Here is a 13,475-nt window from a genome sequence, read left to right as displayed (position 1 = left end):
TTAATTACTAAATTTAAACTTACAATCGACCCCAAAAGCTTTAAACGAGTTGGGCATTCCTTCCTGTTAGAGAATATTATATTATAGGATATTAGGATTCTAGTATGATTCGGTTACCTAGATTAGTTAGGATTTAGTTACCTAGTCAAACTCTATTACCTTGCATTATTTCTCTATATATATTACATGTAATCAACCCATAACATAATGGAGGTTTCTATTATATCATGTATTTTATTTCTCTCCAATTCTATTCTTTCTATATGGTATCAGAGCACCAGGTTTTTTAACCTAGCCGCCTTTCTTCTCCATGGCGGTGACCACCCGATTTTCTCCCTCCCCCGGTGGTGGTATTCTAATATTTTTTCTTTAATTTTTTTTTCTCTATCTTTTTCAATCAACACCACCCGATTTCTCCTCCTCTCCCGGTGGTGCATCTTTTCTATCTTTTTCTATCTTCTTCTTCTTCTTCTTCTTCTCCATGGCCTAAAACCTAGCCGCCGCTTCTCTTCTTCTCAATGGCCGGCGACTACCAAACCGAATTTTCTCCCTCTCTCGGTGGTGTATCTTCTCTATCTTTTTCTTCTTCTTCTTCTCCATGGCCTAAAATCTAGCTGCTGCCTCTCTTCTTCTCCATGGCCGGCGACCCCTCTCATATCTTCTCCCCCTCTCTCTCTCGATTCATACATCAAAAAAAAAAAAAAAATTATCTCCATTATTATTTTTTTTTTTTTAAATTGGACATATATTTCCACAGAGAAATTCTCTAGCGTTGTGTTTCGTTGTTTCTGTCCAGTCTTCACGTTCGTCATTTATTCGTTCTAACTGCGGGAGGGTGCTAGCAAGTGATTGTCCAGTCTTCACGTTCGTCACGTTTCGACTGCGGGGGCGTGTTAAAGAATATTATATTATAGGATATTAGGATTCTAGTATGATTCGGTTACCTAGATTAGTTAGGATTTAGTTACCTAGTCAAACTCTATTACCTTGCATTATTTCTCTATATATATTACATGTAATCAACCCATAACATAATGGAGGTTTCTATTATATCATGTATTATTATTTCTCTCCAATTCTATTCTTTCTATAAACACACCAAATCTTTGTACGAATTAGAGACACATCCAAAGCAAGTAAAAAAACCAACATGAAACAATAAATACCCAGCCACGTCAGCGGGACGATTTCTAACCGGTTAATTATCCACAACCAAGATCCCATCTAGTCAGCTTCCCAATTAGTAACGCTTGTCATCAATTCTTTTTGCCGCCGACAAAAAAAAAAGGGGTCATTAGCAATACACCCCTCATTTAGATAAAAACTAGTGATATGTCCATACCATAATTCTTTCTTTGTGAAAACCCCCTAGAATATTTATTTCCAATCTTACCCCTCTAGTAGTGTATCACGTTTTTTTTTATAATTATCCAGTAATTTCGAAATTCCTATTAATAAGGCACATAATCCCGCTAATTAGGCTTAATTATATATTTTCCCTAACTTATCTCAATTATTCCTTTTTTCTCTCTTTCCATAACAATTTAATTCCTAAAAATCTGTTCCAAATTCCTAAAAAATTGCTACGAAATCAAAAAAATAAAATAAAAAAATAATCGGATTTTATTATTTTTATTTTTTATTTTTATATTATTTTTGGACTTTATTTAGTCATTTTGAATTTATTTTTATTTTTGATATTTTTTAATAAAAATATTATTTTAAATTTTCTTTAAAACTTTTTTTAAACAAAAAATTGAAAATTTTCTCTTAACAGTTTTGCAACGCCGAATATGACTATGGTTGAATATAACTATATGTGACTATAAACTGTAGTCATATTCATTCTTTATATTGTTGTTTTTTACATTTTGAACTTAAAAGTTCCGATTATATGGCATAGTCATGTTTACCAAATCATATAAATAACCATATCATATAAAACAACGAAGATTCCCTATTATTTACGAAAACAATTCGATCAACATCCACACAAAAAATCACAATTTGAATCTTGTTATTAGAAGTCAACTTGAATAGTCATATTCGAAAAATACATTAAATATGACTATAGTCATATTCGAATATGGCTATAGTCATGTTACTACTGCTTTTCAGATCTGGAAAAAAAATCAAAAAATAAATAAATAAAGATAGAAAAATAACGAGACAGAGGGCGAGGTCTTCATACACAAAATCACCCTGGCATATCTTCACCCCGAACGACCCTCCATACTTTAATCATGAAGGTTGACGACATGATGTGCAGCACTACAAAAAAAACATGAGAATGTGACTACAATGTGACTACCGAATTGTGATACTTTCACAATTTATATCCGGAGCTAGGGGGCACCAAATTCAATCTCCTCCGTACAGTATATAAAAATATATACTATGAATACTCTATCCAAATTTAGGGCACATCCAACGGTTCAATTGTACAAAAAACGCGTCCAATCTAGCTGCCATGATCAATTATTCAGTAACAAAAACCAGCAGCGAGTTTTAAGATCCGATCTATATTTAGAGAAGTCTGATTCCGATCTCCACCGTTCATAAGTTAGATTTATGTGTTACGAATCATGTGTAAAAATATCAACCCGATCCGATGGTTAGATCTTCCGATCTGGCCTCTGCACGAAAACTGTTGCATCTCAAAAACTTGATTTTTCTCTTTTTTTTTCGTTCGCTCTTCGGAAGGAGAATCAAACCTGGCGCGGGCGCCGTGTGCAGCTGAGTGGTGTCCATTGGCGAGTGATGGAGGATTATGGGCTGAAGAAGAAAAAAAAAAAAAAAAGAGAAGTTGCGTGAGAAAGAGAGAGAGAGAGAATGAAAGAGAGATATATGGAGAGAATTAATGTAATCCTACAATCACGTGAGACGGTTATGGAAAATAAATATTGCAATTATTTTAAAAACTACTGATAAGGGTAGTTTCGTCTTATCAAAGTTGTTGAAGGGGGTTTCACTAATTAAGATTGGACTTTGGGTGTGGGCAAAAGTCTTAAAAGTCAAATGGGTTTAACTCATAATATTTATGGTTTGAGGGGGGTTTTGCATATTTCGCCAAAAAAAAATTCACATCTGCATATTTGCACCACCACCATTCTGAGGATGAGTCAACTCACCTCCCGATTTCAAGATTCCACTATATCCATTTCCTCCAAAACCCATCGGTCCATGTGCAGCACCATTTACAAAAGTAGGATACATAGGGGCAACACCTCCGCTGTAAGGGAAGAAACCCCCCCTAAAACCAACCATTGCAGGGGGCCAAGGCCCCCTCGGAGCAATCGGCGCAGACCCATAACCAATTGGGCCGTAACCTCCAAAAGGGTACCCCCCACCCCCACCGTAAATTCCAGCTCCATATGAATAATTTACAACATTGCCCTACACTTGGTAAATAGCTTCCTTGGTTATAAGAGTTGTTTAAGTTATGACCTCTTCCATTATTACTATTGCCACTACCCATAGCACTGTCTTTTGGTACAGCTCGTTTGACCTCCACGAGTTTCCCGGTCAACTCGTGAAATTTCTTGCGCATAACTTCCTCGACAGATTCCTCAGAGTCGAATGTAATAAAACCAAACCCTCTTGGCCTATGGGTCATGTTATCGTGCATGACAACCACATCGGTTATTCTGCCGAATTTTCCAAAGTAAGTCCTGAATTCGTCGTCGGTCAAATTAGCTGATAAACCACCGTTGCTACTAAAAGTTTCGCTGCTACTATTGTTACTCCTAGTGTTGTTCATAATCAATCTCGTTGTTGATTTTGCTGCTCGTTCCTCGGAATAGCCCTTTTCACTTCCACCGTTCTACTAAGAATGATATGGGGATTTTGAAGGGCACGATCAACGGCAGAAGATTCAGAGAAGGTAACAAACGCAAATCCCCTAGGTTTACCGGTATGCCGATCCACAGCAATCACAGAGCCCAAAACGACGCCGTATTCAGCGAAATGCTCTTTCAGAATATCGTCAGTCGTTTCCCATGAAATACCCCCAACGAACAGCTTGTTCGGCTCGGCCTCCTCCATACCTATTTTTCCTCAAGCACACTCCTTAACGATTAATTATCCAAATATTGAATTATTTCAACGAATCGGGTCTGTACGAATACCTTCAGGATTGCAACCAAATTATCGAGGAGGAACGACTGGAGAGAGTGAAATGAGGGTCTTTACGAATATTTTTTTCTCGAAATGCTGAGAGAGAAAGAGAGTGCAACTTTTTTTTCTGTTTTTTTTCTTTGTCCGGATGCATGTTTTTAACAGAAAACATAACACGTTTAATGTTTTTTGACAGTTATTAACATTGACTGGGTTACGAAAGAATACAAACACACTATCACAATTTATAGTTAATCGCATTTTGGATTGGAACCCATAGCCCAGAGGGTTTAACTGTTACTTGCCCCTAAGATAAATTAGTTTCTGAGGGATCTATTATCCAACAATCCGAAATAAATATTTAGGCCCGTTTGATAGAATTAAGCACTGAACACTTAATGCTGAATAAAGATCTGAATGACTAACAACAATGTCTGAATACTGAATGCTGAATATTTAAGTTCGTTTGGTAACTAGAAGCCTATTATATCTGAATAGTATAATTTTACTTTACTAGCCCTATGGTAGAAATTGGAACGCAATTTTTTATTTCCGTTAATTTCGATCCTAGTTTTTCGATTTTAGAACAATATTTTTTCATTCAAAATTCGGAAAATCGGATTTTGAATTTTCTCGAATTTTTTCGATCGGAATTGGAATGTATATGAGATGCCGATTTCCGATCCTATTTCAATTTCCGAAAACAATTATGAAAATTCTGAGTTTTTTCGAAAATTACACTAATAATATCAATAAAATTATACATTTTATATATAAGTGACTGAAGAATCGTAATTTTCGATTTTCGCAGAGTTCGATTAGAAAATTTCCAATTTTAGAATGAGTTTTTTCATTCCAATTTTTGAAATCCCGATATTTTACCTTTTCAGATATTTTTGGAATAAAATTGAAATGAATCCTTCCAAAAAATTGAAATTTTCTGAAGGTGCTTATTTCGTTCCGATTCATCCAATTTTCAATCCTCCTAAGTAATCTCAATGTTGTTGAACAATTAAATATATTTACCAATTAACTATCAATCATATGTGAATAAATATATTTATGTTTAACTATGACCTTTATAATAATTTAATAATATAATTTTGATTACAATAACATGCTAGTGGAATTTGTATGGAGAATTGTACCACCACTACGTATCATTTATTATAGCATTTAACTATTTGAATAAAATAGTCAGAAATAGAAATTTTAATAGGATAAAATTGTCTCAACTCTGTTCAGTTAACATCTGAATGATTAAGTTAGATTTTTCCAACTGAATCGCTAAGCAATAATTGGATCCGTTCAGGTCTCCTTACCAAATGCACTGAACAATGACCCATCTGACCGAATAAGAGATGGGTGCTATTAAGAGGCCATTAAGAGATCATTAAGTGCAATCAAACAAGACCTTAGTCGGTAACGCCCAATATATAATTCGGAAATCAATTAATCAAGTCACCCAACTTAATGAAAAATATCTAGGTTTATCACAATTCTATAGTGCGGAGTGGACATTTGTTGGAATTTTAAATTGAACCCTTCACTTATAAATTGCATGTTACCCAACCAGTTGTAGAAATAAATCAATAATATCTTATGCCCAAAAAAGGAAAGAAACAAAAACAATAATGGATGAGTTGTATGTAGAAGCAACTTTTTTAGTCTCAATTCTTTTGATGTCCATTTTTTGGTACATCAAATCCTCACTAGCATCAAGAGAAAGAAGATTCAGAGTATTCAATTAGCCATACACAAATCAAGGCCATATTTATGGTAATTAACTATACCTTTAGTTACATTTGCTGTTAAATTTGATTTATTAAATTGATGAGTTTAGTGAATTTTTTAGGGCTTAATCCCTTCAAAATTATAAAAAAAAAAAAATGAAATTCACACACCTATCTAATTTGAAATTGAAATACACATAATGGACGGCGTTTTCTCAATAGAAAATTTAATGTTTTTATAGACATGTAATGTGAATTCCAATTTTACCCTTCATTCTAAAGAAGTTTCTATAATCCACCGATTTGGCACTCTGCACCCTCAAAACACAATAAATCATTCACAATACACCTTGAATTGAATAATAAAGGCAATTTCATTTTTCATTGGTTTTTTTTTCGGGTGCAAAAAAAGAAAAAAAAGAATTGTTATTTTCTTGAACCCCAACCTAATTTCGAACTGACAAAGTGCAAAAAAAACTATATTTTCTTACAAATATATTTTCTTACAAAAAAAAAAAAAAAAACTTTTATCACTAAATTATTCGATTGATGGATCTTTTATTGTAACTGATTGAAAAATATTAGGTAAAAATATTTGAAAGAAAATATGATTTTCAAATAACTGTATGTTGATGAAATTTATTTTTATTTTTGCACTTTATAGTTTCAAAATGATTGATAAATAAAACAAAATATTTGACATTTGCCATCCTAAAAAAATATCACTAAAAATATTAAATTACATTTTTTAGCTTTAAATATTTATTTGGGGTGCATTATGTATGATTTATTGTGTTTCGATGGTGCAAAGAGCTATTAATTTGTTTCGAGGGTAAAAAGTGCCGAAATAGTATATTTCAATGGTGCAAAGTAGAATTAAGCCATTTATTTAGCGCACAACCCCCCTGAATATTAAGTTGTTACTATTTTGCCAACACGGTGAGTATTTTTTTTAATAATTAGAGAAAACACAGGGTGCTGAATGCAATTAACCCTTGACTAAAAAATTCTTAAGATTGTTTTTTTCATCAAATTATAGGATATCTTGGCAGGCGGGACCGACACTACCAGTACGACAATCGAATGGGCAATGGCCGAGCTAATGAACAATCCAGATGTAATGATGAAAGCGCAAAAAGAATTATCCGATGTCGTTGGATTAAACACCATGATTGAAGAGTCCCACACGCCAAAATTGAAATACGTGGAAGCAGTTGTGAAAGAAACATTGCGTTTACATCCGGCGGTACCTCTACTTGTTCCAAGGTCTCCAGCACAATCTTCGACTGTCGGGGGATACACTATCCCGGAAAATTCAAAGATATTTATAAATGTATGGTCGATTCAAAGAGATCCTTCGATTTGGGATAATCCATTGGAATTTAGGCCGGAGAGATTCCTTGATGATGATGATGAGAATAACGAGAGATGCGATTTTAAAGGTAACTATTTTCATTATCTTCCGTTTGGATCCGGAAGAAGGGTGTGTGCCGGTGTTCCGCTTGCGGAGAGAATGTTGACTTATTTGCTGGCTTCGCTTTTGCATTCTTTCGACTGGAAATTACCGCTAGGGGAAAAAATTGATATGTCGGAGACATTTGTGATAGCGTTGAGGAGAACTAAACCATTGTTTGGTATTCCTAGTCCGAGGCTAGTTAATTCAAACTTATACATGTAATTCCATGTAGTGGCGGAAACAAGATTTTATGTTTCTCATGATTTTGTGTTTAGATTTCAATAATTTTCATAAGAAAAATAAATTGAGTGGGAGGCTTATTCAACTCTTGCAAACATCTGTATAGTTGTGATTCTTTTACCATAAACACTGTTAAAAGTACTTTTACCATAAACATTGTTAAAAGATGTAATAATAATTATTAAGGCTCTAGAAAAAATATGTCATGTAGTGTTGGACGTAAAAAAATGTAATGCATGAATTTTGAGAATTAGATCTATCTGAAGCATTTAAAATCGAAAATTTTTGGATTGAAGATGAAATTATAAAATTTCAGAAATTTAAAAAGTTTATAAATATTAGGGTTAAATACAACTTGCGCTCCTGTACTATATCACCAGTGTCGCGTATACTCCATGTACTACAAAATGCGACAAAGTGGCCCCTCATATTACCAGTCAATTCTCACATCTTTAACACCGTTAGTTTCTATAGCAAAATTTTTTTTTACCCTTACCCATTTTCTAACTTTATAACTTGGCCAATTTTTTGAACGCGTAGAACATAACTTCCCCTTTCGTCTTCTCCACTACGATTGAACATACCATAGACATTTTTGAAGCAATTTGAAGAGAAGTTGGAATAGATAAATGTAAGTTCTCAAATTATCGCTTATTTTTTGGTTCAACCACAGCTTACGCTTTTCGATTAAGTAGTCATTAAAGGATATTGAATTAACATAACAATAATTGATTTTTTTTGTCAAGCGTGAGGGCTGCGGATTTAGTTGGTGTATATCAACCCTTGGAAAACGGAAAATCTCAGAGGATTAATAATGAAGATCGCCTTATAACTTCTACAAGACTCGAGGCCGAAGAAGCTAGAGGTGTATTGTACTGTGACATTGGTACCGATGAAATTGATAAGAAAAATCGAGTTAGTGCCGCAGTTGAAAAGCCTTGAAAAAGGGTTTGATTTTTATCGAACCTTGTGTTTCGTAAATTTTAATAATAATAATAATGTAGTATGCAGCATACTATGTTTCTGTAGATGAGAAAACATTATATTCTTGTTTTGGAGCCACAATGTATATACATATATTTGTATTTCTCAGCTATTATTATTAATTTTTTTTATATAAGTTGTTAATTCATTCCAGAATCAACGTTTAGCTTAATTTTATTAAAAATTTACAGTTCAGGAGAGGAGCAAAAGATAAAATCAATTTAGCTTTAACAGAGAGAAAAAAAAAAAGAATTTAGTCCCACATCGGAAGTTTACTAGTTTTGATAACTATTTATTAACAAAAAAAGGCATTGTTGTTCGTCTAGCTCAGTCGCGTGAGCTTGTACCCAAGTGGAGGCAATAATGTGATTGGACATTGGGCTAGCTTGTTTATCTGGGTCATAGTTGGAGGTTCACAGGCCTGCCCGGTCCAAGTGGGGAGTTGGGTCATGTGGCTCGGGCGGAGGCTCGGACCGCTTGGCTCCTAGAGTGGAGGGCAACGCGCTAGGCTGGCTTCACAGAGCAGCGAAAACTTCCCTGTCTCTACAGTGGAAGGATTACAGGCTGGTTGCATTCTTGTCCCACTAAAAGCTAAATGGGCTAGCCCAAATTGGACAATCACTTTTTTTGAAAAACAGAGCAACGAAAACTTCCTGCCGGTCTATACAGTGGAACGATTACAGGCTGCTTGCTTTCTTGTCCCACTAAAAGCTAAATGGGCTAGCCCAAATTGGACAATTACTTTTTAAAAAAAAAAAACTTCCCAATCTCTATAGTGGAAGGATTACAGGCTGGTTGCTTTTTTGGCCCACTAAAAGCTAAATGGCCTAGCCCAAATTGGACAATCACTTTTTTTGAAAAACAGAGCAACGAAAACTTCCTGCCGGTCTATACAGTGGAACGATTACAGGCTGCTTGCTTTCTTGTCCCACTAAAAGCTAAATGGGCTAGCCCAAATTGGACAATTACTTTTTTTAAAAAAAAAACTTCCCAATCTCTATAGTGGAAGGATTACAGGCTGGTTGCTTTTTTGGCCCACTAAAAGCTAAATGGCCTAGCCCAAATTGGACAATCACTTTTTTTGAAAAACAGAGCAACGAAAACTTCCTGCCGGTCTATACAGTGGAACGATTACAGGCTGCTTGCTTTCTTGTCCCACTAAAAGCTAAATGGGCTAGCCCAAATTGGACAATTATTTTTTTAAAAAAAAAAACTTCCCAATCTCTATAGTGGAAGGATTACAGGCTGGTTGCTTTTTTGGCCCACTAAAAGCTAAATGGCCTAGCCCAAATTGGACAATCACTTTTTTTTTTAACTATATTTTCCTCTAGTTTATTTAAATAGAGGAAATGTCCAATATACGATGATTTAGTGGTTAGTTTTTTTTATAACTCGAATTTTGCTTGTGTCTTGCACAGATGGATTTAAAAAAAATGAAAAAGAGAAATAAATGTAAGTTATTAGAAAAATAATATCAACAGTTAATAAAGATCATGTTCAAAACCAAATTATACTAATTCTATAATTGCAATCATAATATAAATATCTATTTTCGAAACAAACTTTAATACACATACCAATATACGTCTATATACCGGGGGAAAAAAGAGAGAATCGACTTACTATTATTTGTGGCGTTGCAATTTTACAATCAACAACAGAACATGCAACATGTTTAGGTACAAGAATCCAAGTATAATTATCATGCAAGAATTTCATTTGTTCATGCACGGTAGATAACTAATTAGTAGATTCTTTAGAGTCTAAAGCTTCTTTATAGGTCTTATGTTTATTTCCATCTAGGTTCTCAAACACATCGAAAACAAATGAAGCAAATTCATCAAGATACTGAAGTTTTCTGGCCCCTCTCCTAACTCTATCCCTATCAAGTTGTTAATCATGTAAGTTATCATTCATATGAGGTAAATTAGGTTAATCATTATGATCATACACATTATCAGATGGCACATAAGGTTCATCTTCACTATCAGATTCATCAGGCTAGTTGCTCCTAGTTGAAGTTGTTGGAATCTCCACCTCATTTGAGGGAGACTCAATAACTACTACATTAGGAGTAGGCAAACAAGAGAATTCAAATTCATTAAATATCACATCTCTACTAATGATAACTTTATAACCTTGTTCCCTTTCAACCAGCATCTAGACTCCTTCACACCCTCAGAGTAACGAAAGAAAACACATTTAGCATATCTAGGATCTAACTTATCGTGTTTCTTATGCACATATGCAGTACAACCAAACACTCGTAAGTGTGACAAACTAACAGGTTTACCACACCACACAGTTTCATGCAAATATCCACTTAATGGGACAAAGGGGATCTATTAATGAAACGAGCAGCAATTAAGAGGGCTCCACCACAAAACAGTTTAGGGAAACCAGAGAAATTCAACATAAATCTAATGAGCTAATAGCACAGATCCCCCTGTGTTATTTCTAATTGGTGAAAAACACCTCGTGTTAAAAATATTAGCAAAAAACCCCCTATATAGTGTTTTGCAAAGCACACCAGCCCCTATTTCGAAATTGAATGTTGACTTCTATGAAATGACTGAACTACCCTTACAAAAGAAATATTAAAAAAAAAAAAACCCTAACAAAACGCTAAAATCAACTGCAACAAAACCCAACCCATGTCTTCTTCTCCAACGCTACGGAAAAATAATGTCCATACCTCATATCTTTCCACAATCAAATCTCGGCTGACGGGGAAGATATACAGTATGAAACCACCTCTTCCACTCTCCGGCGAGCGGTCCAACACTACCGTCGAGATAGATGGGCGGGCGGGGAAAGAATTTCGAGAATTTGGCGGTGGAGGGTCAGGGTGTCTGTGGCGTGGCGAGAAGAGCGGAGGAGGCGGGTGGTAGAAGAAAGGGGTACCGGCGGCGGCGTGAAAAGGGGATTGCCGGAGGTGGTATTGTGAGTTTGGTGGTGGTGGTAATTTCAATGGGGAAGAAGAAGAATTTTAGGGAGGACGTGTTCTTTCTCTCTGTTTGAGGCGGTAGCTTGACGAGGTGATTGCCGGTGGTGGTGGTGGTGGTGGAGGTGGTGGTAGTGTTGGTGGTGTGCAGGTGGTCTCGCACTCTCGCTTCAACAGGGGGAAGAAATTTTGGGGAAGATCAATTTCTCTCTGTTCTTTTACATAAAAATATATGTTATTTTTTTTTATTTAAGAAATTTTAAAAATTGCAGTTTGATCCAAATTTTTGGGTTATTTATATTTAAATCAAATTGGAATTTTTCTTTCTTTTACAAAAAAAATCAGAGGGTATTTTCGAGTTTTCAAGTAAAAATACACATTCCTACTCGCATTATTCGCGCGTGCAATGTACGTTGAGCTGTTAGGGTTTTTTTTGGCTTTGACTTATTTTCATAAGGGGGTATTTGCTAATTTTTTTAACACGATGGGGTTTTTAGCAATTAGAGATTATACAGGGGTAGATTTTGCAAAAAAACCCTAAATCTAATCCTATCAACCAAAGTTCTATTCATCTTCTCAGAAACACCATTTTGTTGAAGGGTGTATGCAATAGTTATATGCTTCTTAATGTCAAAAATGCAGTATACGTATCATCAAAGTCATGATTACAAAACTCACTACCATTATTAGTTCTAAGTGCCTTTATTTTCTCTCTAGTTTGATTTTCAATAAGGGTTTTCCATGCTCTAGAATTTTCAAACACATCAGATTTATGCTTAAGCAAAAAACAAATATCTTTCTAGAATAATCATCAATCACAAAAAAAAAAAAAACAATTGTTTCCACTATGAGTGGGATACATCAACATGCAAGTATTTAAGTATCTCAGTGCACTTAGAGGGATTGGGGAAAGTGGAGATGGGGAATTGGACCTTAGTCTACTTCCCCATTATGCAGGCATGTCAAAAACAAAGCATTTTCCAAAATAACTGTTCTTATACAAAATTTCTAGACCCTTATCACCAATATGACCTAATCTCTTATACCATACATTAGTTTTATCATGTTGCACATAAATCACAGAAATGGGAGTTGCAACATACATGTTCTGCATTTTAATACCTCTAAAGGCTAGCATACTTCCCTTCATAATTTTCATAATGCCATTTCCCCATTTACCATTAAAACCAGATTCATCAAGAAAAGCACAAGACATCAAATTACAACTTAATTCAGGAACATGTCTCACATTTTCAAGAGTTAATTTGGTAACCAGTATCAAATTAAGACAGACAGTTCATATGTCATGCACATGTCTCATAGTACTATCAGCCATAGAAACAGATGCTCTATCAAGTTCAGCATATGAAGAAAACATGAATTTGTTTGATTTCATGTGACGTGAGCATGCAGAATCAAGCAATCAGTCATCTTTATGCACAAAGGTTATCCCAGAACTCACAGATGCAAACTGAGAATCAGAAACTAAACACATCACTCACATTTGCACTCACTTGATTAGCATTATCATTATTATGATCTTTCTTAGGCTTAGTACACATATTAGCATAATACACAGTTCCATTGCAGTTATAATATCTTTTTCTTCTGGCCTGGATTTAGACCTAGTTCTACCTTTGCCTTTCTGATTACTCCGAGGGCCATGCTTTTGGTTATTAGAACTTGTAGAGTTTTATCAAAAGTTGTGGACTTTTTATCTTTCCCTCTCAAAGTTCACCTCACCCAGAGACTTGCCACCTCTAATATTCTTTAAATCAAGTTTTTTGCTTTTGAGACCATTAATAACAGTATCTAGAGACACTTTATCCTTACCATACTTAATAGCAGATTTGACATCACTATAAGAGTCAGGAATAGCATTCAAAACTATAATAGGAGTATCATCATCAATGTTCTTATCTCATGTTAGTTTTATATCCAGAACCAGTTTAGTGAAGCTATCAAGATTCTCATCAATATCTTTATTAAGGTCCAATTTATA

The 13,475-nt window shown here is 34.9% G+C and overlaps 2 protein-coding genes and 1 non-coding gene across 3 annotated transcripts; 2 read left to right on the top strand and 1 right to left on the bottom strand.

Annotated features, from left to right (window-relative positions):
* Window positions 1-1,997: 1,997 nt before the first annotated feature.
* Window positions 1,998-4,077, bottom strand: LOC105973962 (heterogeneous nuclear ribonucleoprotein 1). The gene is given in 3 exon segments (XM_012999010.2): window positions 1,998-3,397; window positions 3,399-3,771; window positions 3,774-4,077. Coding segments are annotated over 3 exon segments (960 nt in total). The 5' UTR covers window positions 4,045-4,077; the 3' UTR covers window positions 1,998-3,081.
* A 1,673-nt stretch (window positions 4,078-5,750) lies between these two features.
* LOC105954510 (flavonoid 3',5'-hydroxylase CYP75B138) lies at window positions 5,751-7,555 on the top strand. The gene is made up of 2 exons (XM_012978179.2): window positions 5,751-5,765; window positions 6,889-7,555. Exons 1-2 carry the CDS (start codon window positions 5,751-5,753, stop codon window positions 7,525-7,527), a joined length of 654 nt encoding a protein of 217 aa, XP_012833633.2. The 3' UTR covers window positions 7,528-7,555.
* A 1,294-nt stretch (window positions 7,556-8,849) lies between these two features.
* LOC148770680 (signal recognition particle RNA) lies at window positions 8,850-9,155 on the top strand. Its single transcript, XR_016031459.1, has one exon.
* The last annotated feature ends 4,320 nt before the right edge of the window (window positions 9,156-13,475 follow it).

The sequence above is a fragment of the Erythranthe guttata genome, chromosome 5 (assembly GCF_056151865.1).
Source record: "Erythranthe guttata isolate IM_541 chromosome 5, IM_541, whole genome shotgun sequence".
NCBI lineage: Eukaryota > Viridiplantae > Streptophyta > Magnoliopsida > Lamiales > Phrymaceae > Erythranthe > Erythranthe guttata.
The sequence above is the reverse complement of the archived record's forward strand: the minus strand, read 5'-3'. Positions and strand labels throughout refer to the sequence as shown.